At 53.8% G+C, this 27,311-nt stretch overlaps 2 protein-coding genes across 3 annotated transcripts in view; one reads left to right on the plus strand and one right to left on the minus strand.

Annotated features, from left to right (window-relative positions):
- The window catches only part of UBE2L3 (ubiquitin conjugating enzyme E2 L3), a 40,137-nt gene extending 34,774 nt beyond the window's left edge, over positions 1 to 5,363 (minus strand). The window contains exon 1 of one of the 2 annotated variants that reach the window (XM_053927979.1): positions 5,307 to 5,363. In XM_053927979.1, coding sequence (XP_053783954.1) covers positions 5,307 to 5,333 — 27 coding nt within the window. In that variant the 5' untranslated portion in view covers positions 5,334 to 5,363. The remainder of the gene's footprint in view (positions 1 to 5,306) is intronic. The other variant, XM_053927980.1, reaches the window with a different exon arrangement.
- Positions 5,364 to 14,653: 9,290 nt separating this feature from the next.
- Positions 14,654 to 19,597, plus strand: LOC112301708 (RIMS-binding protein 3C-like). The gene has a single exon (XM_024557187.2). It carries the CDS (start codon positions 14,654 to 14,656, stop codon positions 19,595 to 19,597), a length of 4,944 nt encoding a protein of 1,647 aa, XP_024412955.2.
- The last annotated feature ends 7,714 nt before the right edge of the window (positions 19,598 to 27,311 follow it).

Raw genomic sequence — 27,311 nt, forward strand, 5'->3', positions numbered from 1 at the left:
CCAGCCCGAGTCCCACCTCCTCCATGTCAGCGGGTCTTTCCCTCAGCTGCACTCCATTATTCAGCGAGCATATACCAGGACTTCTTTGTGCCGGGTCCACGCTCTTCTTCTCCCTTACCAAGCTCCTCAAGGACAGAGCCCAGAGGTGTCCATTGTGCTGCGTCTTAAAATATAAGAAGTCACCCTGATGCAGAGAAGAGACAGCAACACCCACCAAGAGACCTAGGGTGCGCAGAGCATGCCGTGTGAGGGGATTCCACAGGCACGTAGCGGGAGAGAAGACTGGCAAGATCTGACCTCAAAGGAATATGGTAAGGAAGGCAGACTTTTAGTAGAGTCCTGACCTACTCAGTTTGGTTGCAACCTCTGAGGGCAGGGCCTGGACATGTGCATTTGCTTCTCTCAGACAAGCTGCTGGTTAGAGATCATGCGGGACTGAGGACAGACTGACTGGTGTGGAATACAAGGAAACAAAGAATCGAATACAGGTGTCCCGCCACAAACGGGGATAGCCTGACCTAAGGGAGTGGTAGTGGGGATGCGGACAAGACAGGCAGTGAACAGACGCACGTAGTTCAGCAGAATCTGGCAAGCAGCTAGATGTGGGAGGGAAGGGCGTGCAGGCTCCCTCAGGTTCTTCCTTGGGTGAATGAATAGACCAGTAGATCAATACCTAAGCAAGAAAGAAGTGCAGGGCGCAGGATGAGTTTAAATATAACTGCTTACAGGTCTATGTACCATTCAAAGGAAAACTCTCAAGACGGCTGGATAACGAGTGTGAGCTCAGGATGGATGGCTTCATGGTTCTCTAAGCTTGAATTCCCACCTTCCTGTCGCAGCAAAGAAAACAAGAATCTCTTGCCCTGACTGGTGTGGCTCAGTAGGTTGGGTGTTGTCCCACAAACAGAAAGGTTGGGAAAGGCTGTCAGTTCGACTCCCCATCAGGGCACCTGCCTGGGCCACTGGCCAGGTCCCAGGTTGGAGGCTTGTGAGGGGCAAATGACAGATGGTTCTCTGGCACATGACGTTTCTCTCCCTCTTTCTCCCCTCCTTCCCCCCTCTCTAGAAATAAATAAAATCTTAAAAAAACAAAACACACATACACAACAAATATCTCGAACATTCAGCGATACTTTTCAGTGGAATTGAGAATATTTTCAAATGTGCTGGTAGAATAAAATGTGCAATCAACAGCCTCTTTAGGGTTGTAACAAGATCAGAAAAGATCCAAGAACCAGGAGACAAATGTTTTTGTTCTAGTATAAACGTTAAAAAAAAGGTCCAAATGTTGCAGTAACTTAGTATATTCTTTCCCAGGGCCTGTCCATATTATCTTCTAATAGAGAAACATTTACAAAGTATATCATTAAAGGAGGCGGAAATTATCCCAATTTACTGGGATGCATGAATTCCGGATAAAAAGTGCAAAGCTTTTTTCAATTCCCCCAAACCCCGAGTGGATTCAGGACACTTACACTGACAGAACATCATTTGTAAAACTCCCTTCACCCCCTGACACACACAGCACACCAGCACTAGACACACTCATTGCTCTATTGTTAGTTCCCCGGTATCACAGATTATAAACCTGTACTCAAAAGAAAGCCAGTTTACTGCCGAGTACAACTAATTCCAAGGAATGAACCGTAATTTAGTGACTCTTCCTACTCATTCGCAAGTGATTATGGATCGAAAGCATACCAATATGGAGTCCTGAGTAAAAATCATTTACCCAGGACTAAAACATTACTAACAAATCTCAAACACTTCTCAACAGTTACACCACAACAACTAATAAAATATCGCTCCTCTCTTAAATTCACAAATTTTCCCACTGAGAAAGCCCTTCTGGGAAGATACTCAGCTTAGGGGAACTGTGTGCAATTGAGTCTGAAAAGAAATTATGAGACTGCAATCAATTTCCTTAGCCACACCTTCAGGTTTCACTTTTGTAGCCATTTCCCTCCTGACTGAAGCAATGGTTACAATCTAGTTATTGCCATTAATGCTGAATTAGCTTCCTGCAAATTAAAACGTATTTTATGTTTTATTAACATTGTAATTTCTAAAAAGGGTTCTGAAAAAAGGCTAATCCTTTTGGCCAGCGATTTTAACCTTTTTCATGTCATGGCACATATAAACTAAGTACTAAAATTCTGCAGCACAGCAAAAAATGTTTTTTGCCAATCTGACAAAAAAAAAAGGTGAAATTTTGATTCATTCACACTGGATAGCTATGGTTGTATTGGCTGTTGTCACTTTTAAATCTGACAATCTAAGGGAAAAGAGGTCAGTGCCCCTGACTAAATACTCAAACATTGCATATTTTAAAAATTCTTGTGGTATACCCATTGAAAAATCGCTGCTCTAGGCAAATTTTTTTAAATCACGACTTTATCATACTCACTTTGCCTAAAATAACTTCTCAGCTCCATATACATACGCAAATCACTCTATCTTTAACACTATCTGCAGACGGTCATTGCTACAAAGAAACCCCTGATTCTGAGTGTCCTGGAAGTTTGTGAGGAAACCTGAAGTTCTTTAAGATGTACTCCACTTGATTACTCAACATGTTTACTTTTTCACCACTGAAAGTCCCTTTTATTTCTTCCCCCAACCTGCATCAATCTTTTTTTTTTTTTTTAAACTAACCAGGCTTAAATACTGACTCTCAGAGACAATGATCAACACTATGAAACCATCACTCCCCCTACTACACTGAATGAATTTCCATCCGCAACTCCAGAAACAACACACCCTCCATGTATCCTTGAAATAAGGAAGTGTGAGAAGGAACGTGGAACTTGGGATTTGGAGCGAGGGAGGTTGAGCATCTCATCTCTTCCCACTCAGGTCTGCTACTCCACCTTAAGCAACACTCAACCTCTATCTAAGCCTCACAATTTTCTCATTTGTAGAATAAAGACGACAATACACTAACTTTGTTACTGAAAAGAAAGAACTTACATGAATGATCTAGCACCTAATAGGTACTCAGTTAATGTTACATATTTTTTTTCTAAGCTCCAATTTGTTTAAACACACACAAAAAACCACAGTAACTCCCCTCTCAGTCTACTAGGAACCCGAGATCCCCAAATTGGGTCAATTGGGCTAGACTAGGGGATACCAGGATGAATTAGGTCAAGGTCCCTGCCCCTGAGGAAGTCAGAACCCAGTAGGAACGACAAGTCTGACACAAATCACACTGTGGTGAACAGAGACATAAAGGAAGAACCGTAGGGCAGGAGCTTTTAGATCTTGCTTCCTGACAACTGTCAGTTTGGGCTCAAATAACCTCGTAAAAATTCTCTAACAAGAAAGTGCTGTAGTCACAGGAAAGAGGAAACAACTCACGCTGAAGGGGGACCATGCACACCTCACAGGGGAGCTGGGATTGGAGTGGAACCTGGGACTTCCCTGGAAGCGGACAGGCAAGAGGAAGGCAGCCTTTCTCAGGGAGAGTAAACAGTGTGCAAAGGGAGACGACGCAACGCGTAAGAGCAGGGGCCTCTGCTGTCAGAACTGAGATCACGGCTCACTCTCTTCTTCCTAAGAGAAAAACCTGTGCAGCCAATGAATCTCACCTACAAAACGGGAATAATACTGTCTATTTCCCTAGGGATTAAACATGATCATGAATATGAAGTACAGAGCTGGCTGCGCAGAGTAAACGCTTAAAAAAGAAAGTAGCGACCGTGAAGGTGAAAGGGTAGAGGGAAGCCAAGGGGCAGGAGGGGGGACTAAACAGTGACTTTCAGTCAACCTAAGAATGACACTGCACGCCAAGTAAGAAGTTAGGATTAACTGCTGAGGACAATAAGGCCCCAGAGGTTTTCAATAGGAGTGAAAGCATCAAACATTTGCTTTAGAAGAAGAAAAAAAGAAAGAAAAAAAACCAAAGCAAAACTCTGGTGTCCCTGAGGGGTAATCAGAGGAAAGCACTCGGGAGGGCACCTGAGAGATAAGGGCATGAATTCAAATAATTTCAGTAAGATTAGGAAGGAAAGCAGGCGCTCGAGAAATCTTTCTACAGTAACCAGGTGACCGCACCTGGGGAGCTGAGCAGGGAAATGAGTGAATAACAGTCCTCTCTCCTGGACGACTGGGTGGATGAGTGGTAGCGCGCCCACTTCCAATCGAGTTTTATTAAGTTAAATGTCGCGTCCAGACCGTAATGAACAAAAGAAAGGAAACGTTCTCAGTGAGGGAGGGCCCAGAGGCTGTGACTCCAAATTCAACGGCCCGTTCTCCCAAGCACCGCTCCGCCCAGGAGGAACCCCGATCTCCGTGCCCCCTCAGGAAACCAGCTCCTGGGCCTTTCTTCTTTCCGGCCCGGTGCAGCTCCGCAGCAGTGCCCGGCTCCCGACTCACAAACGCGGGCGAGATCTGCTCTGGAGGACGCCGGCAAACACATTCGCGAAAGAATTAAGCCAGTTTAGCATCTGTGTTCTTCCCCAAATGCGCCAATGAGCAAGAGAGCGCCCCGCTGCATTCAAGATACAAAGTACCAAGTTATTTTTATAAACTTTGCTTGGTTTTGATTCGAACGACTGAAGCCAGCCCCCACCCCCACCCCCAAAATGGCACTTGGCCTCATCGGGGAAAAAGAGATCGGAATGACTAAGTGGTGGGTAGGAAAGGAGACGGGGAAGGAGAAGGCGCCGCGGTCGGGGCCGACCTTCCCGGAGTTGGAACTTGCCGCTGTGTGACTCTGCAGTCACAAGGCGACAGTTCGCTAGAACCCAACGCAATTTCAAGCGACCCACCAGAACTGCCCTAACTTTCGTCGCCCCGCATCCTCCTTTATTCCCCAGCCTAAACCCCGCGGCCGCCGGAGCTGCGGCCCAGAGGAGCCGGGCTCGGAGCCGGCGCGCTGGGGCCCAGGGTGGGGCGGCTCCGCGGCGCGGGCTCCCGGCCGGGGCTCCAGCGCCCCGGCCTTACCCGCAGGCACCGGACTGGGGCCTCCCAGCCGAGCCCCCACATCAACACCGCTCCCGGTCTGGGAGGCGGCCGCCGCGAGAAGGGGTCACCGGCTGGGCTGCGGGCGGAGGGGAGCGTGGACACACCGGGCCGGGCTGAGCGGCCAGCGACGGCTCCCGGCGCGGCCTGGCGCTCCCGCCCAGGCTGAGGCCTAGGCGGCCCCGTTAGTTCCTTCAGTCCGCGAACGGCCCAGGGGGGCGGCGGGGCCACGGAGGGTGGGAGGCCAGGCGGCGGCGGCCCAAGGAGCCCCGGCCCGCCACGGGGGCCCAGGGCCGGCGACGCCGCCCCCCGCCCGGCCGGCGCCGGAGAATGGCTTTTACCTTCATCAGCCTCCTGCTGGCCGCCATCTTGGATCTGGTACTGCTGCCTTCCCAGAGTGCACCACGGCCGGCCGGGCGGCCCGAGCCCCCGCACTTCCTGGAGCGGGGGAGGGGCGGCCGCGGCGGGGCGCCGCCGGTGCAAATCGCCTACTGTGTGCCGGCCGCAGCACGGTAGGCCCGGGTGAACGGGACTAGTGGAGACCCTGTCTTTGTGGGGTGTCCGATCCGATGGTAGTTACAAACAGTGCCTGGCATATAGTAGGTGCACAATAAATACTGGTTGCACAAAATCATTAAAGGATGATTTCAGACACTGCTAAGGGCTGTGAAGAGAAGGAAACTGAATGATTAAAAAAGAAAAAGAAAACTGGGTGATGAGAAAGTGACTGTGGGGACCTCCTTTTCATTGAGAAGTCAGAAAAGCCTCACTGAGGAAAGAGTAGTGATAGCTAACATTGGTTACCATTAACAGCCCCATTTCACGGGAAACAGAAGCGTGGAGAAGCCCAGTGATTTGCCCAAGGTCACGTCTCCCTGTTCCTGGGACGTGAGGGATAGGAAGGAGCAGCTGGGAGGCCGGGATGGAGAATGTTTCAAGGAGGGGAAATGGCACTGGCAAAGACCAGGAGACTGTCTGAGCGGTGGGTGGCCAGAATGGAGTAAGGATTAGAGCGAGGGAAGGAGGCCAGTGACGGTCTGTGGAGGGCCTTGTAGGAAAGGGAAGGACTTGACTTTTCTCCTGAATGCTGTGAGAGCCCTTTAATGGGTGTGGGTAGCAACCAAACAGTCAGGTACAGGTGTTTAAGGAGAGTACCCTGATTGGATAATGGAAAACAGAAGTAGGTAAGAGGATAAGAAAGGGATGAGGGGCCCTTAGAAGATTCTTGCTGCCATCCAGGCAGAGATGATGGTGGTTTGGACCTCAGGTGGCAGAACAGGCGAAGAGAAGGCACCAGCTTCAGAACACAGTTTGGCCTTGTAAAGGAGCTTTTGTCCATTCTAAAAGCAATCAGTTTCCCTCCCAGGAAAGAAGAGAAGAAAAGGGCACTGGAAATATATGGCCTGGATTAGGACTGGCCTCCTACACAGTGTCTGGGAGCCCAGGCTTGACATTGGGAGGGAGCTGGGGAGAGACTAAATGACAAGCCTCATGCACTCTGTCTGCCTTTTATCTCCCCCAGGGCCAGCACACAGTGGGGCCTCAAAAAACATTTGACAAGTGTAGGAGGGACTCTGTCAGCTCCTTCCCTGGAGCCATGGGGGACTTGGAAGTCTGGCCTGGGGACTGACTCCATGGTCCTATTGTGTACTGGGCCTGGTTCTTACCTGGCCCAGGTCAAAGAAAGAACACAGCTTCATTGGGAACTGGTTTCCCCTATGGAGAACCGCAGAATGAATGGGATCCTTGCCCTGAAGAATTCCAAGCCAGCTGAGGAAGCACAATGCATACTCTTGACCTCGACATGCTAAACTGGGAATAGAGGCTACAATCAGGAGAGGCCAAGTGCAGAGAACTACTTTTTGCTGTGGCATCTTCCTGCATCCTCACCAATGCCCTGCAAGATGGCTCCCTGGTACCCCACTTTGCAGGTGGGGAACCGAGGCCCTGAGTAGCAGAGTGCCCTTGTTAAATAAGCACCCAGGAAATGTATCCAGTCCCCCTGGAAAGCTGCCTGGTCTTTGGGGCCCCTCCCCTGCTCTGGCTTCTGGTCAGACCAGCTATACCCCACCCTCCACTGACCTAACCTTGGTCATTCAGACATGACCTTTTTATGCCACCTCCAGAGCCTCCCATCAAAAGTGGCGTCTTCCTCCTCCTGGATTCCAGGCCCTTCTGCTCAAACTTATCACATGCTCCTCCTTTCTCCAATCAGCACAGGTCCTGGGCTCTCATCTGCTAGATTCAGAGAGGAGGATACAAAGCTGCTACTTGCCCTGTAGGGGCTGGCAGCATCCTGTGGAGGCACCGAGGAAAACAACAGAAGGTGAGAGGATTTGGTGAGTTGTAGAGCTCAGAGGAGGGGCCTGACAGAGGCCAGTGAAGGGCCCAGGGATGGAAGGAATTTTACAGCCAGAGAGAGGCCAAGAGACATGGCAGGGGAAAGAAAGTGCCTCTGCTAAGGCAGGAAATTGGCAATGGGCACTCACACTTGATAAGCCTGACTGTGTGCCTGGCCCCGGGCCCTGGACATTTGCACCCACCACTGAGTACATTGGTGCCACAGACCAATGCTAAGATAGTCCATTTCCTAGATGAGGTCTGATAAAATGGCTTGCCTGGCTGGCATCACCCAGCTTGGAAGTGGGGCTCCAGGAGGTAGACCCCTAATCTGGTCCATGCTGGTGAGGCTCTGCCTTGACTTCCCTCTGCTCGCCCAAAGCTTCATGTCCTGTATCCCTCCCTTCCCAAAACCGGTCCTGCAGGCGTACCACACCCTCTGCCTCTGACCATGCTGCTCTCTAGCTTGTGATGCCTTTGTCATTCCCTCCCCCTACCACCCCCTGATCCATCTGGCAAGTGCTAGTCATTCTTAAGGACTCAATTTACCACGCTCACCTGGGGAAATGGACAGCCTGGGTGCGCTGAGTGTAAACGCACAAGCATCAAATACCCCAGTGCCCCTGAGGTCAGAACTGCTGTCAGTCCCATTTACAGAGGAACAAACTACGGCTCAAGGGACCAATCAACTTTTTCTCAGTCACCCAGCTGGTCAGAGGCTTGAGCCCAAGTCTGCAGCTGAACTCTGAGGGGTAGACCAAGATCTGGGAGGCTCAGATGACCGGAAAGGCTCCCTCCCTCCCTCCTATCCTCCTGTTCTCCCTCCTAAAATTCTCTCCGATCTTCCTTGCTTCCTCATTCCTTAATCCCATCAGCAAACCCCACTGGAGGTTCTCTGTGTGTTAATGTGGTGCTGGGCCCCACCCCGCCCGGATTAGGTGGGGCACTCAACAAACATTTGATAAAGGACTGTCTCCTGCCCCACAACAATGGTCAAATGACTGGACAAACGATATTGCCACAGGCATTAGTGGGGAGGTAGGCAAGGCCTCCTGCTTCAGGCTGCAGAGAAAGGAGGGTGATTAGAATAGGTCCAGAGAGGAGAGAAGCGGAGATGGCAGAAGATGGAAGATAGGTCCATCCCGGAAAACTGACAGCCTGGTAGCGGGAGAACTATGATGCTGCCAATAGCGACAGGGTCCTTGGGAAGCAGCGGCCATTTGTCTGTGGGCTTGGGGAGGACAGTTACACTCCAGCTGCCAGAGCCAGTGGGCCAGGTTCTCTGGCACCAATTCAGAGCCCAGGCTAGGGTCACATAGGCCTGGGCACAAGGCCTTGCATGACCCTGAGCAGTTTCCTTATCTGCAGAGGAGAGTGCGGGCCTCCCTGGCTGCGGTGAGGACTCAGGGACAAGGTATGTAAAGTACAGGTGGGGGCAGGCTGGCCACCCACAGAGGCACATGCCTGAAGAGCTAGGCTAGGGCTGCCAGAGTGAGAGGCCAGTCCAGCAGGCCAGGGGCCCCAGCCAGAGCGCTGGAAGCTGGCGTACAGTGCCCCTCCCTGCCCAGAGGATGTGGACCATCCAGAGCAGGCTGCAGGGCCCAGGAAGTGGAGGCAGAGAGCAGCACAGTCCTTCCCTAGGTACCCAGCCCTGTCCAGGAAGGGACAGTGCTGGGGGTGCCAGGCTTCCCCATGACCTGAAGAAAGAAGGCCTGGTTGGGATCCAGCTGAGTGATGCTTCCTCTCTGAGCTCCAGATTCTCCTCGGGCAAAGGAGAATCATGACGGAATTGTGAAGAGTCATGCCGGAGGGGTGTAGGCCTGACCTGGGCGGGGTGGGCATGGGAGAGGGCCAGGGCAGGCAGCCAGAACACAGAGCTTTGCAGGTCCCTCTGCCTGAAATCTGATCTCCGCTCGGGGCAGACCTCACACACCCTGTTATCTCAGTTCTCTCGGGGAGCCTGCTCCGTGGGCTTTTGCTCCCCAATAGCACCACACCCCTCACTCCCAGCACTTGCCCAAGCTCTGAGTTCACCACATTCCTTTGCTATATTTGTGTTTGACCTCTGTGTCCTCCCTTAGACTGTGAACTCCATGAGGACAGAGGTCACGTCTAGCCTGTCTGCCTCTGTCTTCTTCAGTCACGTGTTTATTGAGCAGCTACCATGAGCCAAGCCCTGTTGCAGATGCTGAGGTAACACCAGAGAATAGACAGAAAATACATGGACCCCAAAAGATGGGGAGCGGAGTGGACAGCTGGGACTACTACAACTGCAGAAGTTAGGAAATTTAAAAATCTTTTTCATGGGCCCTCAGAATGCAGCCCACAGCCCTCATAAGGCCAAGCAAACTCTGCAAAGCTCGATGATTGGGTGGCAGAGCTGAAATGGGGCCAAGCCAGGCTGGCACAGGAGACTGTGAACCAGCTTACCAAGGATTCCAAACCCTATGACCACATCGCCCAAAGGTCATGAGCTGGGGCTCTGGGGAGAGGCAGCATGGGATACAGGGCTGGTGACATGGGCGAACCAAGACGTGAAGGGGGCATGTGCCTTCTCTCAGGGTCAGCGGAATCACAGACGGTTAGGGTAGCATGTGGGTGTGCCAATAATATACAGGAGGATCTCTAACCCAGAGGTTTGCACATTTGTTTCTAGCAGCCAATCTCTTTAGGACAGTATTGAACCAAAGTCGACCTGATTGGTGTGGCTCGGTGGGCTGGGCATCGTCCCACAAACTGAAAGGTTGCTGGTTCGATTCCCAGTCAGAACACACGTCTGGGCGGTGGGCCAGGCCCCCGGTTGGGGGCGTGCGAAAGGCAACTGATCTGTTTCTCTTGCACATCAGCATTTCTCTCCCTCTCTCTCTCTGTCTAAAATTAATAAAATAAAGTCTTTTTTAAAAGACAATATTAAACCAAAGTCTTCCTTAGAATTTGATAAAGGACACTATTGAAGCAGTAGCGACAGTGTCTCCCCTCCAACTCCTGGCGTTACCCTCTCCAACCCTGGAAATCCTGTAGTATTTTCCAGGAACCTGGAGCCCTAAGGAATCCAGTTTGAAAACCACTGGTGCACCAATGTTCACAGCAGCACAATTGCCCATAGCCAAGTGCTGGAAGCAACCTAAGTGCCCATCAGTAGATGAGTGGATCAAAAAACTGGTGCATTTACACGATGGAATACTATGCAGCAGAGAGAAAGAAGGAGCTCCTATCCTTCGTGACAGCATGGATGGAACTGGAGAGCATTATGCTAAGTAAGCCAGGCTGAAAGACAGACACCATGTGATCTCACCTATAAGTGGAACCTAATCAGCAAGCAAAATATAACTAGAGACACTGAAATAAAGAACAAACTGACAATAAACAGAGGGGAGAGGGTAATGGGGTAAAAAAGGGGAAGGGTCCTCATGGAACATGTGTAAAGGACATATGGACAAAGCCAAAAGCGGGTAGGATTGAAGGTAGGAGGTGGGGATGGGTGGGGTGGAGGGGAGGGGTGGGGGGAAATGGAGACAACTGGACTTGAATGATAATAAAGAAAGAAAGAAAGAAAACCACCCATGTAATCCATCTCTTTCGTGGTATAGGCAAGAAAGCCAACGCCTTGCCCTGACCGGTGTAGCTCAGCTTGCTGGGTGTCATCCCACAAAGCAAAAAGTCACCAGTTTGATTCCTGCCTGGGTTGTAGCCTGACCTTTCTATCTTTCTCTCTCTCCCTCCCTCTCTCCCTCCCTCCCTCCCTTCCCCTATCTCTAAGAATAAGTAAATAAAATCTTTTTTTAAAAAAAACCCACGACCCAGAGAACACAGCAACATGGTGAACTAATGCCAGTTTCTGTTCTCCCCAGCTCCGAGGCCTGGGGTCACAGGCATGTCATAACCCGATGAGTGTGGGGATGGCAGAAGCCCGGCCCTGGGGAAGCCCCGGTTTTACTCATCCGCTGGACCATGTTCAGAATGCCTCTGCCGTGCCGTGGGTGGTGCCGGCACAAGCAGCTGCTGGATGGTGACTGTGCGGCTCCCAGGGACTCACCCCAGAGTCCTCTTCCTTGGTGGTAGCCTGCCCTCTTGACCTGTTGGAGGCTCCACTCTAGGCTGTGGTAGGACATTGGGTTGTGGAGCCCTACCCACCACCCTGAAATGACAATCCAGCTCTGCCATGGCTGCCTATGTTCCCTGGTGAGCCACTTGCCCCCGCTGAGGCTCGGGTCCTCCTCTGTCAGAGCTGTAATGAGGATTCCATGAAGGAACCCTCTCCATAGCTACCACGTCCAGCGGCCCAGCACCAGTTCAAAGCTAAGGCCATCCTGGCATCTTGCCTACCACCCCCCTACAACATATTCACTTCACCTCCCAAAGAGAACATCTGGAGCCCTAATGCCCTGTGTTCTTGTTGCTCACCACTGCCCAAAGGCATCTCCTGAGGCACACCAGTGGTTCAAGGAAACCAGGCTGGAAAATACGAATACAGCAAAAAGCGGGGAGCCCACAAGGCCACGTGCTGAATGAACACAGCACCCACTTCTCAGAGCCTGGGTTTTGCTTCCCACCTGGGACATGGGGCCAAGACCATCTGCCCACCTAGCTGTGGAGATGACTGTGGAAGTGAGCGGCCTGTCTGTCTGTCCTACACCGGAGAGCAAGTCAGGAGGATTAGTCACAGAAGAGAAGCTGTTGGGGGAGGGAAGATTCACTCAGAAGGGTTGTGTGGGAGGCTTGGGCCAGGCAGCCATCCTCAGAGCCGCAGGGCCGGAGTTTTTGAGAGGCCCTAGGTGCTGCCTCGTCCAGGCCTACACCACAGACTGAGAAGCAAAAGGCTCTCTAATGTGACCACGACATTACAGCCTAAATGCAAATGGCCAGGTACCACATCCTTCCAATTCTTGGGAGCCACTGGGTGCTGGGGCAGGAAGGACAGGGAGGAACCAGATTTAAGCAGGGCACCTCAACCCACAGGTGGCCAGGCCAAGAGAAGGGGTGTGCATGTGTGTGTATGTTCTGCAGCTCAGGACCTGGCCGATATCTCTGCTGAGGCCAGGCCCTCACTCCCCGCCCAGCCTGAGTCCTCTGTTCAAGCTCCTGATGATTAATTAGGACGGAGTCTGGGGCCCCAGCCCTTGCTGACAGATAGCACCTGGATATGGGAGCCGGTCAGGTGAGGTGGCCGGGTCAGACAGTGCCTTCATGCCCTTCCTGCCTGCCTGGCCCGGGGCTGCCACCCATTCTTTCTGGGGAGGGACTTTTCCCTTACTCTTCCTCTAAGCCCAGCCTGGGCAGGGACACAGACGTGTATCACACCTGTCCCTGCTCCAAAAGCAGATGTGCCAGGTGGGGCAATGAGGGCTGTACAGTCCCAGGGAGCCCAGGCCAAGCTTGCAAAGTCAGGGAAGGCTTCCTGGAGGGAGAACTAGTAAGCTGAGGACAGGACAAGGTTAGCAGTAGGTGAGTGGACAAAACCAGCGGTTGTGTGGGATCCACCAAGCAGCTGGATTATCGTGAGCAGAACTCTTAATCCACTGGAGCTTGAGACTCCTCATCTATAAATTGGGTGGTTTAAATAATGTATGACAATTACTTAGCATTACACCTAGTAGGTTCTTGATCTGCCACAGATATTGTTGTTATTTTTTTATCAGGCAAGGTTGGCATCCTAGGCAGAGGGAAGAACATATGCAAAGGCCCAGAGGTCTTTGAGCCAGGGGTACTCTTCAGACTCCTGGGAGAAACTCGTGAGGGTCCAGGCCCAGCCTTGGGTGGGAAGATGAGAACTTACCTGAACTTCAGGGCTGTTCCTACCGTACACCCTCAGCTGAGAGAGCCCTGGTGCTTTCACACCCATGGTGTAGAAGCTGGAAGAGGTGAAGTAACCAGCCATGGTTACTCAGCCAAAAAGTGGCAGAGCCTAGATGGAAACCCAGGCCTCTGAGGGTTCCCACCTGCCAGGTGGCATCCAGAGTGAGCCCAGGGAGCACAGAGAGTACACGTACGGCTTCCACCATGGCAGCCTTGCCCAGCCTCAGCCAAATCCCTGCCTTGCAGTCCTCAGCCCTCTAAGTGCTGAAAAGGGACTTGAATGACAACTACTGAGCTGCTGACAAAAGCTTTGCTCTGTACTGGGCACTGTGTGCTCTCAGCTGATTGAAACCTCACAATCAGAGGAAAGAGGTGCTCAGAGAGGTCAGGGAACTCTGGGAGGTCACACAGCCCAGTAGGGGACTGCATTATTGGCCAATTTTACAGATGAGGACATGGAAGTAGCACAAGAAACTGAAGAACTATTTGACCCCTGAGGTCCTCCAGCCCTAACCAGGTGATCGATCACACTACCCTTGGAGAGCCACGGAAAGTTCTCTGGCCTTGCTGTTTCCAAGGAGGTGGTGTAGGGGACCTATAGTGGCCTCTGGCTTTACCTTTTGTAGAAGCAGGTAGCCCTGGGCACTCCTGGGCTAAACCAAAGGGCAGGCTGGACCCCTATAGCAGCCTCATTGTCTCACTTCCCACTCTTCCTCTAGAACTAGGTTCAACTTGACCCTCCCTCCTTCTGTAGATGCAGAATGTGGCCCCCCTGGGAGCAAGGCTGAAGAAGGGTCTTCACACCTGCAACACTGAGCTGGGAGGATAGAGTCAGAGTGCTCGTGGACACGGGAAACAGAATTTTCCAGGTCAGGACTTTGGTCTCAGCTAGTGCGGTGCCCAGACTATGAGCTCAAAACTTCCCATCTGGAAGCACAGGAGCTTTAAATATGTAATGTATGCAAGTGCTTAGCACCACAAGGGGCCTTGAAAGGGTAGGCACATTTGGGATGCAGGCACCACACACCCTATCCTAGCGGGGGAGGGGGGGCGGGGGGGGGCAGCGCCCACCCAAATGTTTGGGGATATCCTGTTGCAGTTTTTAAACACCTAAACCCATGGCAGGGTCAGGCAGGGTCTGCTTGCTCCCTATCCGTGATTTTAACTCATACACGGAGTCCCTTTCTCCAGGTCCAGAGGAGCAGCCTGACTTTCCACCAGCTCATTGGCCTGAAAGGAGCCTGGGACAGCGCCCGGGTCAGTCACAAAGGGCATGGCATACTAAGAACTGGGAGAGGCCTGGAGCCAGAGAGATCCCTGGGGAATCCCGGGAAGAACATAGGCTGGGTTGAGCAGGGATGTTGAGAGCCCATCCCTGGCCTAGGCATCTGTAACATGGGGGTGAGAGAACACACCCAGAGGCGGAAGGGGCGCGCGGAGACCCCTTAGGGGCGCCGGAAGGGGCGCGCGGGGCGGTTGGCCTGCTGGGGCAGCAGCCGTTGGTGAGCAGAGGCCTCGGCCAGGGGACGTCCCTGGTCGGGCAGCAGCCACCATGACCAAGGACTCGCCCAACTCTTCGGGTGGCGGCCGCGCGACACCCAAGAAGTTGGGCCCAACCCTAACGACTGCGGCACTGGAGGAGCAGAGGCGGGAGCTGGAGAAGCTGCGGGTCGAGCTGGAGGCGGAGCGAGCGCGCGGGCGGACGGAGCGGCGGCGCTCAGCGGCCCAGGCGCGCCAGCTCCGGGAGGCAGCGGAGACGGAGCGGCAGCAACTGGTTGACCATCTGCGCTCCAAGTGGGAGGCACAGAGCTGTCGAGAGCTGCGGCAGCTGCAGGAGGAGATGCTGAGGGAGCGTGAGGCCGAGATCCGGCAGCTGCTGCGTTGGAAGGAAGCTGAGATGCGGCAGCTGCAGCAGCTGCTGCACCGCGATCGCGACGGCGTCGTTCGCCAGGCGCGGGAGTTGCAACGCCAGCTGGCTGCAGAGCTGGTGAACCGCGGCTACTGCGGCCGCGCAGGGGTGCCAGAAGTCGCCGCCGCGCAGTGTCGCTGTCGCCTGCAAGAAGTGCTGGCGCAACTTCGCTGGGAGACCGACGGCGAACAGGCCTCGCGCATCCGCCACCTGCAGGCGGCGCTAGACGTGGAGCGCCAGCTCTTCCTCAAGTACATCCTGGATCACTTCCGCTGGCACCCGGTTTTGTCCAGTACCCCCGATACCCAAGCTGTGCATTCTTCAAAAGAGTCGCACCCCGACACCTCTGGTGACTCTCGCCATCCCCCAAAGTTCGTCTTTCGACTCGAAACCCTTGACGGCCTGAGCGCCCACGTTCCCGTGCGCTCCCGTTCTCTCGATGTGGTGCCCGCAATGTGCTCCAACTCCCCTGCCAGCCTGTTCCGCACGCGCGCAAGCTCCCTCGATTCCTTGGCACCAGCGAGTTCCTGCTTGCTCGACAGCACCCTGAGTCGTCCCAAGGCCCTCGAATCCGAGGAGCAGGACTCCTCCTCACCAGACACTTTCATCCTGGGCTCCCCGAGTCCCCCAGCACCCCTGCTGCCACCACCTCCACCATCGGGGCACAGAGGACCTAGCGACCGGCGAGCAGAAGACTCCAAGAACCAGCCCTGCGAGGCCACGACTCTCCCACCGCTGTGCCTGGACTACCATGAGCTTGTGAAGCAGAACTCAGAACTGTCCGAGGCGTTGCAGGTGCTAGTGCGCCGCTGCTCTGGCCTGCAGGAAGAGAATATGCAATTGCGGCGCGCAGGCTTTCCGGGCAAGGCGGAGGAGAAAGTGAAGCGACTCAAGGTGAAGCACGCGGAGTTAACCGGCCTGGCTCGGCGCCTAGAGGACCGGGCCCGCAAGCTTCAAGAAACCAACCTGCGGGCTGTGAGCGCGCCTGTGCCTGGGGAGAGCCGCGTTGGCTTGGAGCTGTGCCAGGCCTTTGCCCGCCAGCGCGCCCGAGACTTATCGGAGCAGGCGAGAGCGCTGTTGGCCAAGGACAAGCAGATCGAAGAGCTGCAGCAGGAGTGTCACTTGCTGCAGGCTCACGTCGCCTCGGGCCTCGGCAGCACCCAGCACCCTAGTAGGGGCGCGGACAGCGCCCAGTGGCTCAAAGTCAGCGACTTGGACCGGCTACAGCGCGAGTCCCAGAGGGAGGTGCTGCGTCTGCAGAAGCAGCTGACGCAGCAGCAGGCCACCGGCGGCGCCCAGAAGGAGTCGGGCTGCCAGAGCGTACCCTGCGAGGAGGCGCGGTGCCAGGTGCAGACTCTGGAGCTCGAGCTCGGCGCGCGGAGACGCGAGTGCGAGGAGCTGAAAGCAGAGGCGGCGGCGGCACGGCGGCGGGGCGAGGAGGCAGAGGCACAGCTGCAGATCGCGCTACGTGAAGGCGCCTGGCTGGCCAAGGAGAACGCGCGGCTGCAGGCCCAAGCCGACTGGATGCGAAAGGTGGCAGCAAAGAATGACGACGGGCGCGGGCAGCTGGGCCGCGCGTGCCAGGAGCGCGACGCCGCCGGCTTGCAAGCAGAACAGCTGCTGCAGCAAGCGGCGCACGGGCAGGACAGGCAGCAACAGCTGCAGCATGACCTGCGGAAGGCCTTGTGTGATCCCCAGGCTGCCCAGAAGGAGATGGGAGTGCTGCAGTGTCAGCCTTGTCACCCTCCCCAGGAACCCCGGGAGGCCCCCCCAGCCCCAGATGCCCAAGGCAGGAATAGCATAAGGACCAAGTTCCAGCCAGGGCCTGAAGACCAAGCATCTCCACAGCCCAGCAGAGACAAACAGGAGGCGAAGGAAGCCTCTCAGCGAGAGAGCCCACTTGCCCTCGGGGATCCATCCAGTGTCCCCCAAGTGCCAGACAGAGTCCCAGCCAGCCAGCCTCTGGACTCCATACCTCAGGCCAAGAAAACCAGCTCCCAGTCAAACTCCTCCTCTGAGGTGGAATCCATGTGGGCCACTGTGCCATCTTGCCTTTCTCTGGATGTGGACACAGCCAGTGAGGTGGAGGATCTGGATTCTGACAGTGTGTCCTTGACCCTGGAAATGGAGGACTTAGAGACCTCTGCCACTCCCAAGCTCAAGATCTTCCTGGTTCGATATAGCTACAACCCATTTGAGGGGCCCAATGAGCACCCTGAGAATGAGCTGCCCCTCACGGCTGGGGATTATGTGTATATCTTTGGGGATATGGATGAGGATGGCTTCTATGAAGGGGAGCTTGAGGATGGCCGGCGGGGCCTGGTACCCTCCAACCTGGTGGAGCAGATTCTAGACAGCGACATCTTTGGCTGCCTGACCCCAGAATCCCCTGACCTTGGCCCCACTCAGCTCCCAGCTGGACAGGACAAAGCTTCAAAGGAAGACACTGGTCGCAGCTTATTGCCTGGGAAAGCTCAGCAAACTGTGGACACAGAGACATGCCAGATGGTGAGGTCAGGCTCAGAGACAGAAGTGGCGATAGAAATCTCAGATGCCAAGACAGAAGATGGCTGGCTGGGCTCACTGCAGAGTGCAGAGGAGCAGGACTTCTCCAACCCCCTTCTAGGGGCTAAAGGGGTCCTTTGTATAGCTCCCAAGCAACTACACCTTCAGAACATTGCAGCCACATCAGCCGAGATCACCTGGGTCGACAGCAGCAGCAGCCACCCACACGTGGTATACCTCAATGACCATAAGCATGCCCTGACCCCAGCGGGTGTGAGTGGCTACACCTTCCACAGCTTGCATCCTGGCACACGGTACCAGGTACAGGTGGAGGTGCAACTGCCATGGGACTCACTGCAGGTGCGCTGGGAAACCATGTCTTCCACTATCACCTTCGACACACCCTTGGCAGGACCCCCTGACCCTCCACTGGACGTGCTGGTAGAGCATCACACCTCACCAGGCTTCCTGGTGGTCAGCTGGCTGCCAGTGACTATCCACTCAGCCGGGTCCTCCAATGGAGTGCAGGTTACTGGCTATGCTGTGTATGCTGATGGGCTCAAGGTTGCAGAGACCACTGATGCCACTGCTGGGAGCACCCTGTTGGAATTGGCCCAGCTCCAGTTGCCCCTGATGTGCCAGAAGGTCTCGGTGAGAACCATTTCACTTTGTGGCGAGTCGCTGGATTCCGTGCCAGCTCAGATCCCTGAGGACTGTTTGGACTGTAACAGATTGCCAGAGACCTCTCCCTTTAGCTGCACCTGTGGTGACCTGTCCCCCTGCAGAGTCATCTTCCCCACCTACCCTCAGAGGCTAGCACTAGTTCCACTGGGTGCCAAGGCCACTTCCCACATCTCCAGGAGCTGTGAAGAGCCCTTGGCCGAGTTCCTTGAAGCATTTCCTGAAGGACCCCCAAGGAGGTGCTCCCCAGTGCCCAATCTGAGTTCAGAAGGAGAATGTCTTAGTGCAGGGGCTGGCATCCAAACCCAAGGGCCTGCAGAGGCCTGGGAGGTCTGCAGAAAAGACCTGATCTTTCAGAAGAGTTCCCAGAGCCACAAGCAGCCTCTGCCCAGTGGCCAGTCTGAAGGGGAAGAAGACCGCTGCCGGCACCTGGTCAACAGCCAAAGCCCTGCCCCGGGAGTTGTCCCTCTGTCTCCTGAGTGTGGGCCCAGGAAAGAAGCGTGCCAGGAAAAGCCTGCCCTTGAGAAGGTCCTTGGGCAAAAGCAAGATGCCCAAGTGTTCACCTGTCCCCAGATGGGCACCAGCCATCGATATGTGTCTGACTCCCATGACATTTTGCAGGAGGAGGAGGAGGCAGTGCGCTTTGGTCCATGGGCCATAGAGAGGAGAGCGCAGAGGAGGGAGCTTAGGACCCAGAGTAGACAAGGTCAGGCTTTGGGAGACAAGAGAGAGAACCAGCACCAGGAGCCCAGCTCTGCACTTGGTCTACTTCCATCGAGCAAAGTCTTTAAGATATCCAGTGGAGGCCCCCCACTGCTGGGGGCGAGAGTGGACATTCCAGTGAGGGTCTTTGTGGCACTCTTTGACTATGACCCCCTGGTGATGTCTAGAAACCCTGAGGCTGCAGAGGAGGAGCTGGCCTTCCAGAAAGGGCAGTTGCTGATAGTGTGGGGCTCTAAGGATTCCCATGGCTTCTACTGCGGGGAGTGCAATGGTCGAGTGGGGAACGTCCCTGGGCACCTGGTGGCTGAGGTGGAAGTGGTCACGGAGAGGACTGATAGGAGGTGGCATTTGTCAGTGCAAGGACACCTGTCCTCTGTGGCCCACCTTGATGACTTTGGGGGGCTCATCAGACCCCAGGACTCCTTTCTCCTGCCCCGAGGGAACCCCAGGAGACCCTCACTGTGGACTTCAATGACCATGGTGGCAGCTGTGGACTATGACCCCAAGGACGGGCAAGTGGATGGAAAGATGAAGGACAAGCTGTCACTGAAGGCTGGGGACCTGGTCACAATCTACGGGCCAATGGATGACAAGGGATTCTATTATGGGGAGTCAGGCGGCCGCAGAGGCCTTGTCCCAGCCCACCTGCTGGATCGTGTGTCCCTCCGTGGAAAGTGAGCAAGGCTACCCAGTGCGGTAGTGAGCTCTGGCCACCCACTCCCCGCCAGAGAAGCAAGCACACAGACCCTTCCACCACCACCCCTCCTCGCCCCCGTGAGCGCCGATGGCAGTTCCTTAGCGTCCCCTAGCCTCTGAGAGCAGCAGAGCTGAAGTCTGAACTCAGCTGTTTCCAAAAGAAAACAGGACAAGCATTCCCTAGAGTGTGGCAGGCTGGTTCAGAGTTGTCATTAACTACGACAGGTACTTGGAGAAGTGCCTTTCTGTGCTCATTATGCTTTCCTTTAGGAGGTTAACATTATCCATCCATTGCTGTGTATGAAAGTCTCAAGAAAAGCCTGCCTCTTAAAAAAAAAAAAAAGTGACCAGAATGTTATTTTTCTATCTGATGTTCAACCCCTTATTAAAATGTTGATAGAAAAAAGAAAAAGCATATTTTACAAGTGAAAGCACAACCAAGGGAAACAGAGGCTGTTTCTCCTCCCTCTGTTCTGTTCAGGGGGTGCACAAGGACTTCAAACATGTATTCCCAGCTGGAGAGGTGGGGAGCACCTCCTTGATCTTTAGGGGGTCACCACTCAGAGTCCTCTGGCAGGGCTGCCAAGGAGCCAGTACTGAGAAGCAGGGCCCCCAAAGCTCAGCACAGCCAGCCTTTCCCACGAGCACCCCTGTCTGGGGGCTTTGTGTCCCTTTGTGGAGGGTGGGAAGTGTTTCCCAGCTGCTTCTGGAGGAACCTCCCTGGGAAGGCGTGTCCACATTTACTCCACTTCACAGAAGAGCTGATGAGGCTCAAGGAGTCCCCACAGGCCCCATGGTTTGAGAGCTGCTTCCTCCCATGGTCTTCTGGGGCTCCCCCTCCAGGAGAGTAAGGATGAGGGGTCATCTTTATCTGTCCCTGCGTCTCTCTCTCTCTCTCTTTTTTTTAAGACTTTATGTTTTTACTTTTAGAGAGAGGGGAAGGGAGAGAAAAAGAGGTTGAGAAACATCAATGATGTGCAAGAAAAACGTGGATTGGTTGCCTCTCGCACACCCCCAACAGGGGACCTGCCCCGCGCAACCCAGGCACATGCCCTGATCAGGATTTGAACCAGCAACCATTTGGTTCTCAGGCTGACACTCAATTCACTGAGCCACACCAGACAGGGCTGCTTCTGTTTGATGACCCTTTCTTTCCCTAAGTCCAATAATGCTGTCTGAGGAAGGCCACTGCCTTCCTGAGTGCAGGAGGAAATTACCGGAAGCATGTCCTGGGCAGGAGCATTGGAGGCACGGGCAGGTTCTTCCGGGAGTTGGGTCCAGAGGATTCCACCACCACGCTGTTCCTGGGCTGAAGGTGGGAACAGAGAAAGGGAAGGCCCAGGGTCTGCCTCAACCTGACACGCTTACCGCTGCCTTAACCTCAGAGAACACAGGAACGGATGCAGCTGTGCTGTGCACACTCGCCACCTGTGAACACAATGTTTCGCAGCTGGACTCGGGAAGGAAACACTTCGCCCCATCCACTGAGGGCCATAATCATCCCCTCCCAAGCTCACAACCATCCATTTTTTTTCTTTTTATGTTATTTATTTATTTTAGAGAGGAGAAGGGAGGAATAAAGAAAGAGAGGGAGAGAAACATCAATGTGAGAGAGAAACATTGATCAGTCGCCTCCTCTACGCACCCGGAGGAGGGACTGAACCTACAACCCAGGCGTGGGCCGTGCCTGGGAATCAAACCCTCAACCTTTCACTTTGCGGGACGATGCCCAACCCACTGAGCCACAGGGCCACAACCACCTGTTTTTATAGTGAAAAAGTAGTCTCAGTAGTTGGTCTGGGGAAGCGACACAGACCAGCTCACAATCTTTTAAAAAATTGTGATAAAATACACATAACATAATATTTACAATCTCAACTGTTTTTGTGTACAATTCCATAACTCGCATTGTTGCACAAGCAATCTCCAGAGCTCTTTTCACTTCCTTGCAAAACTGAAACTCTGTACCTACTAAACAACCACCGCTTCCCCTCCCCCTCGGCCCCTGGTCGCTTCTAATCTCTTTTCTGCCTCTATGAATTTGACTACTCTAGAGACCTCATGTAAGTGGGCCGGCTATAGTGAATCTGTCTTTTTATGTCTGGCTCATGTCACTGAGTATAATGTCCTCAAGGTTCACCCATGTTGTAGCACGTGTCAGACTTTCATTTCTTTTCAAGGCTGAGTAATATTCCACTGTGTGGATGGACCGTATTCTGTTCATCCATTCACCTGTCAGTGGACTTGGGTGGCTTCCCCTTTTTCGGCCATTGTGAATAGTGCTGCTGAGAATGTGGGTGTACACGCATCTCCTCAGCTTTCACAGTTTTGCCAACTTCCATCTCCCTTTGAGCTCACAACCCAGAATGGAACCTGTGAATGAGGAGCAACCCTCCTGGACACTGGGTTGGAGGTCTTGGTGCCCATGGGCTAAGGGGTGGAGACAAATATGCTGGAAGAGCAACAACAGTTTAACAATAGAATAGAAACTTTAACCCGTGCACTTTCAAAGTTAAATACAGTAACTAATTCCATAAGAACCACAAATACAACCCAACAAGAAGTATGCCAGCTACATTATTCCATCACTTTAACTTAACTTTACATCCTTCCCTGACTTAACTTCACATCCTTCCCCGACTGTCGGTCAAGACCACTCTCTTTTTTCCCAATAGCTGCAGATAGTCCATATCGACGACTATACAGTGGCACCTGCAGACCCCAGTTTGGCCCCAATCCTGCTATATGTTTCTCCACAGAACTCACCCGCACCTGGTTGTTACCAACGGTTTTTCTATTGCCTGTGTTCCACCTGCATAGCCATGCCCTAATCAGAATGTAAGCCCCATGAAGGAAGTAGCCTCTTTGGCTTGGCCCATAAATATCTGCTGAATGAAGGAAGAAGCAGTTTTTGACTACCCCCTGTGCGTGGCCCCTGTGCTGGGCCCAGACACTGGCCTGTGCTGCAGTCGTTCACACCGTGCATAGGCCGCTCCATCCACTGGAATAGAATCAGACATGACCCCTATGCAGCAGAGGAAGGCTTTGCTAATTCTGACCATGGGCACTGGAACAGGTGAGGAGGAGGGCATCCTAGGCATCGGGAATAGCAGAAGCAAAAGCCCCAGGCATGCGAATGAGTGATTGCACATTTGAGAAGTTGGGGGAGTAGAGGCACAGGAAGAGAGAAACGAATTGGTGACAGGTGCCCATCAGCTGATAGGGTCCCCTCTTCTGGAAGGGTTCCAAAGTCCTCAAGAGCTTTCCTCATCCTGCCACTAGGGGGCAGCCTGGGTACACTGATGGTTGCTCTCTAGGGACTGTACCTGGGCTGAGCCAGAGCAGCTTGGGCCCACACCTACCTTACTCAGGCCCTGACCCCAGTGTCAAGATGAGCTGGAAATGTCTCTTTGACCCTGCAAGCTTAGGATGCAGGCCACGCCCACCCTGTTCTCTCCCTCCCCTCTCCCCAAAGTACCCCAGGGAATGTTCTCCCAGAGGACCCAGAAGCAGTGTCCCAGCCACAGGAAAGCTTCCCTCTTCATTTTTCTTGCAGCTCCACTCCTGCAAAACCTACTTTCCCTGAGGCCACGGGAAGTCTGAATGAATGGATAAAGAAGCTCAAGGCCAAGTGAGCTATGGAAGGCAGGGCCACTGGCCTTAGTTTCCTTACCCGTGGGGGGTTGGGGGGGTGGGGGGATGTTTTGAGCAGATTCTACTTGTAGAGCATTTGGTTCAGAGTCAGGAACCAAAGGAGTCAAGACCAACAAAGCTGGTGAGGGCGAAGGCAGCAGGAGTCTGGGACAGGAGCAGCTGGCTCTGGGTCCAATGGGCACCCCCAAGAGCCCTGAGAAGCTGAAGACTTTGGTCATGGGCAAGGAGAGCCCACGTGGGTGTAGTAAGGTGGGCAGTCTGGGAAGGAGTGAATGCCTGGTCACGGCCTGCACGGGCCCCTTCCCAGCTGACCAGATGACCTGGAGGCCCAAAGCCTGTCCAGGCCTGCCCAGCAGGAGAAAGGGGGATGGAAGGCCCAGCTGGCCAGAGGAGCCTACAAGGGTGGTGGAAGGGGCGGTGTCCGAGGAGTCTGGAGAGTTCTGGAGTAAGGGTCACGGAGACTGACCTGGCACTGTCCACTTCTGCCCACGGGCCTCTGCTCAAAGCAGGTCTCAGTACCTCGCCAGCCCTCCCCCCAGCAGAGGAGAGGCTTCAGGCATTTCTCATTGTTTTCTGTTCTCTCCCCACACGTTGGATGTGCGTTACGTGTCTCACGAACCAGGTCACTGAGACCCAGTGGCAGGAGAAGAAGTTCTGCCACAAAAGCAGAACGAAGACAGACAAGTGGCTCCTTTTAGTCCTTCCCATAGGCCTTAGCTGTGGGAACCCCCCAGTCTTGCCAGAGCCCCCTGGGACTAGCCCCTCCATCCCCCTTCACCTCTGCCACTGTGTATTTTCAAAACATAAAGTTAACTGATGAATTTCAGAGTCATTACATGAATTGTGTTCACAAGAACACAACAAGAAACCCAATATAAAAAGCTCAGATTCCACCTTTTGGTCACACCTCCTCTCCCTGTCTCAGTCCCATAGAGGCCGCATTTGAAGGCTTGGTAGGGGAATGTGGGAAGTCGGGGTTCCACCTAAGGTAGAACACATTGGGCAACCCTGGGTGTGTGAAACCAAATGCATTGCCACGTAGAGCCAGCTCTAGGAACCTGGGGCCATGGTGGCTTCACTTACACATCCAGCCAGCTTCTGGGCTCAGTCCTGTTTATCCCTGACTTAGGGGTCTGCAACGGGTCTGTTTAGGGCTGGAATGTCCTATATTTGGAGGTCCCTTCTCTCAAAATTCCTGGCCACTGATACCTGGCTACCACTGTGTGCCTGGCTATGCCTTGGACCTTCAGAATAACTCCCTTTATATCCTTCAGTAATTGACCTCCTGACTGGTTGTGCCCACCTGGCAGCTGAACCTCCAGGACATCGACCTCAGCTTGGGGGACCACACTGGCCACAGCCCCTTGGTTAGGGTCTTTGGCCAGAAGTTGCCCTTCTAAAGGCTTGGTCCCTCCTGCTCAGCAGGAGTGGGGCGGGTCCAAATCCTGGACCACCCACTTCCTGGTTGGGCAATCTCAGGGAGTCCCTTGACCCTCAGCCTCAATCTCTTTTTCCTCTGATAATGGGATAATGGCCGTTGGATGCCCTGCCCCTTCAGCCTGCTCACTCCAAGGTGTCCTTCAAAAGTGCCCTCCTTTTGGGCCCGGCTGGGTAGCTCATTTGGTTAGAGTGTCGTTCGAATGTGCCAAGGTTTGGGGTTCAATTCCTGTTTAGGGATCAGGGCACATACAAGAAGCAACTGATGAATGCATAAATAAATGGAACAACCGATTGATGTTTCTCTCTCTCTCTTAAAAAAGATTAATAAATAAAAGTGCCTTCCTTCTGTCTTGGGCAGCTTTCCCCATTCCAATCCACCCTCTCTGGATTTAGCTTCTCTCCAGTGCAAGGACAAGCCCCAGGCATGATCCCTGGGCCCTGGAATTACTCACATATTGCGTTGCCTCCCCCAGCATACTGGGTCTTACTCCACATGGTACCCTCAGTGCAGGTATCTGGACTTGGTGTGGACCATGTGTGGAGCAGGCACTGGGGTTTGTGCCCCAGCACATTTGTTCCTAACTTAGGAAGGCACCAACTGGCTTGTGACCAAGATCCCAGAAAGGGTTGGCCTGGAGCTCTAGGTGGCTGCATTTTCCACTGAGAGCTGACCTTTGCAAGGCCTCAGCATGTGCCTTAGCTCACGTACCGCCCAGGGCAACCCGACCCAGATGGTGTAACTCTTTCCCCCTTGCACAGATGGAGAAACTCAGGCTTAGAAAGGGGAGGTCATTCAAGGTCTTTCAGCCAAGTAGGTGGCAGAGCTGGGTGGGAACCCAGGCGTGTCCCTTTGCCCCTCACCCTTATCTGAAGCATCCCTGCCCTAGCCTGGAGGCAGGGCCTGGGCCTCGGGAGGAGGCCAGAGGGAGGGAGAGTCAGGAATTTAAATTGGGAGAGCTGGTAGGGGGAGGGTGGGAGGTTTGGGAGTGGCTAGCAATGAGGGCTTGGGCAACAGGCTGCTCTGTGGAGCTTCGCTGGGCGGAGGGGCAGAGTGGGGCGGGCATAGCCCTGCTGAGTCAGGGGTGTGTCAGGGGTCAGGGTCTCCAGGGGAGGCATCGGGAAGGTGGCCCTGCACTGAGGCCAGTGGAAGGGTCCCAGCATGGTGGACAAGGGGTTGAGTTGGGTGCCGAGACCCTACCCCAGGACCATGGGGATTTAAGGAGAAAGAGATCTCAGAAAGGACAGGGGGGTCACATTTTCCAGAAGAAGGGAGTGGTCAGCCTCCACAAGGTCAGGCAAGATAAGGGCCGCTGGGCTCAGCCTCCCTCGTGACTGTTGCCAGAAGCTTCTGCCTCAGCCCAGGGGCTTCCTGGTATCCTGGCCATGTGGGAGCCGGTGCCCTCCCCCACTGCCACAGGAAGCCCCACTGGGCCCTGGCGGTGGGGGAAGGCTCCGGGAAGAAAACTGGAAAACTGGAATTTGGAAAATACAAGGCTGCACAGGGGCCGCTCCCACCCTCTGACTGCAGGAGTGGAGCCTCCAGAGGTTTCCGTGGCCCGGGACCCTGTCCGCCAAGCAGACATGAGGAGGGGTCTGAAGGTTAGGCTATTGGCCCCATTTTGCAGGTGGGAAAACTAAGGCTGACAGAGCTCAGTTCTAGGGCAGCTGGCTGGTCAGCGGCACAGCCAGGATCCAGATCCAGGGGCCTCTCCATGGCTTCCCCCAGAAACACAGGCCCACCTTGCCCATCTCAGAGGCACTGCTGGACACCCCCATTATCCATCATCCACCCGTTTCCCTGAGCCAGGTGCTGTGCTGGCGCAGGGGCAGGAGCAGCTCCCTGCAGACAGACCCTAGAACAGACTCCGCCAGTGTAATGGTGGAGGCAGCCAGGAAACCAAAGGGAGAGTGGAGGGCTGATCAGGAGCAGAAGGTGGAGGGATTGGGAGAGTTTTCAAGTGCACTGGAGGCAGGCAAAGCTTCCTGAGAAAGGGAGGCCTCACTGAGATTTCTTTCCTTTCTTTTTCTTTTTCTTTTTTTTAATTTATTGATTTTTAGAGAGAGAGAGGAAGGAAATGAGAGAGAGAGAGAAAGAGAGAGCTAGGGAGCCCTGACAGGGATGGAACCCACAACTTTGGTGTATTACAATGATGTTCTAACCAATTGAGTGCCAGGGTGTTTTTTCTTCATTTCATAAATTGTTTTTCTAAAAAATACCAAAAATAATACAAAGACACAACAACTCCAACAATAAAAGAATAGTTGAATGTGAAGAGTCCCTCCTCGCCTCTTCTCCATGTCCCCTCTTCCTGTCTCAGCCTTTTATAGGGATCTATAAGCAGATACAGGAATGGAAACAGATGTAATTTCTAAACACCATAAGTGAGTTACCTTGTGCATAATGTTCTGCATCTCGCTTCTTCCATTTAGAAGAACGTCTGGGCTGAACTAACAGTAAATCCGTTCATACCCTTCCTCACCTGTCTGCCTGGTGACAGTGCTTCCACCTTCAGCCGTGTTTCCTGAGGCCTTTTCTGGGGTTCCTGGTGGACAGGGCTCCCTCACATGGCCCCAATGCTGGCCTGGGCTGACAGTGCTCCCC

This window comes from Desmodus rotundus, chromosome 7, assembly GCF_022682495.2.
Source record: "Desmodus rotundus isolate HL8 chromosome 7, HLdesRot8A.1, whole genome shotgun sequence".
Lineage (NCBI taxonomy): Eukaryota > Metazoa > Chordata > Mammalia > Chiroptera > Phyllostomidae > Desmodus > Desmodus rotundus.

Coding starts and splice junctions, on each gene's coding strand:
- LOC112301708 (XM_024557187.2), top strand. CDS start 14,654: ATGACCAAGGACTCGCCCAACTCTTCGGGTGGCGGCCGCGCGACACCC.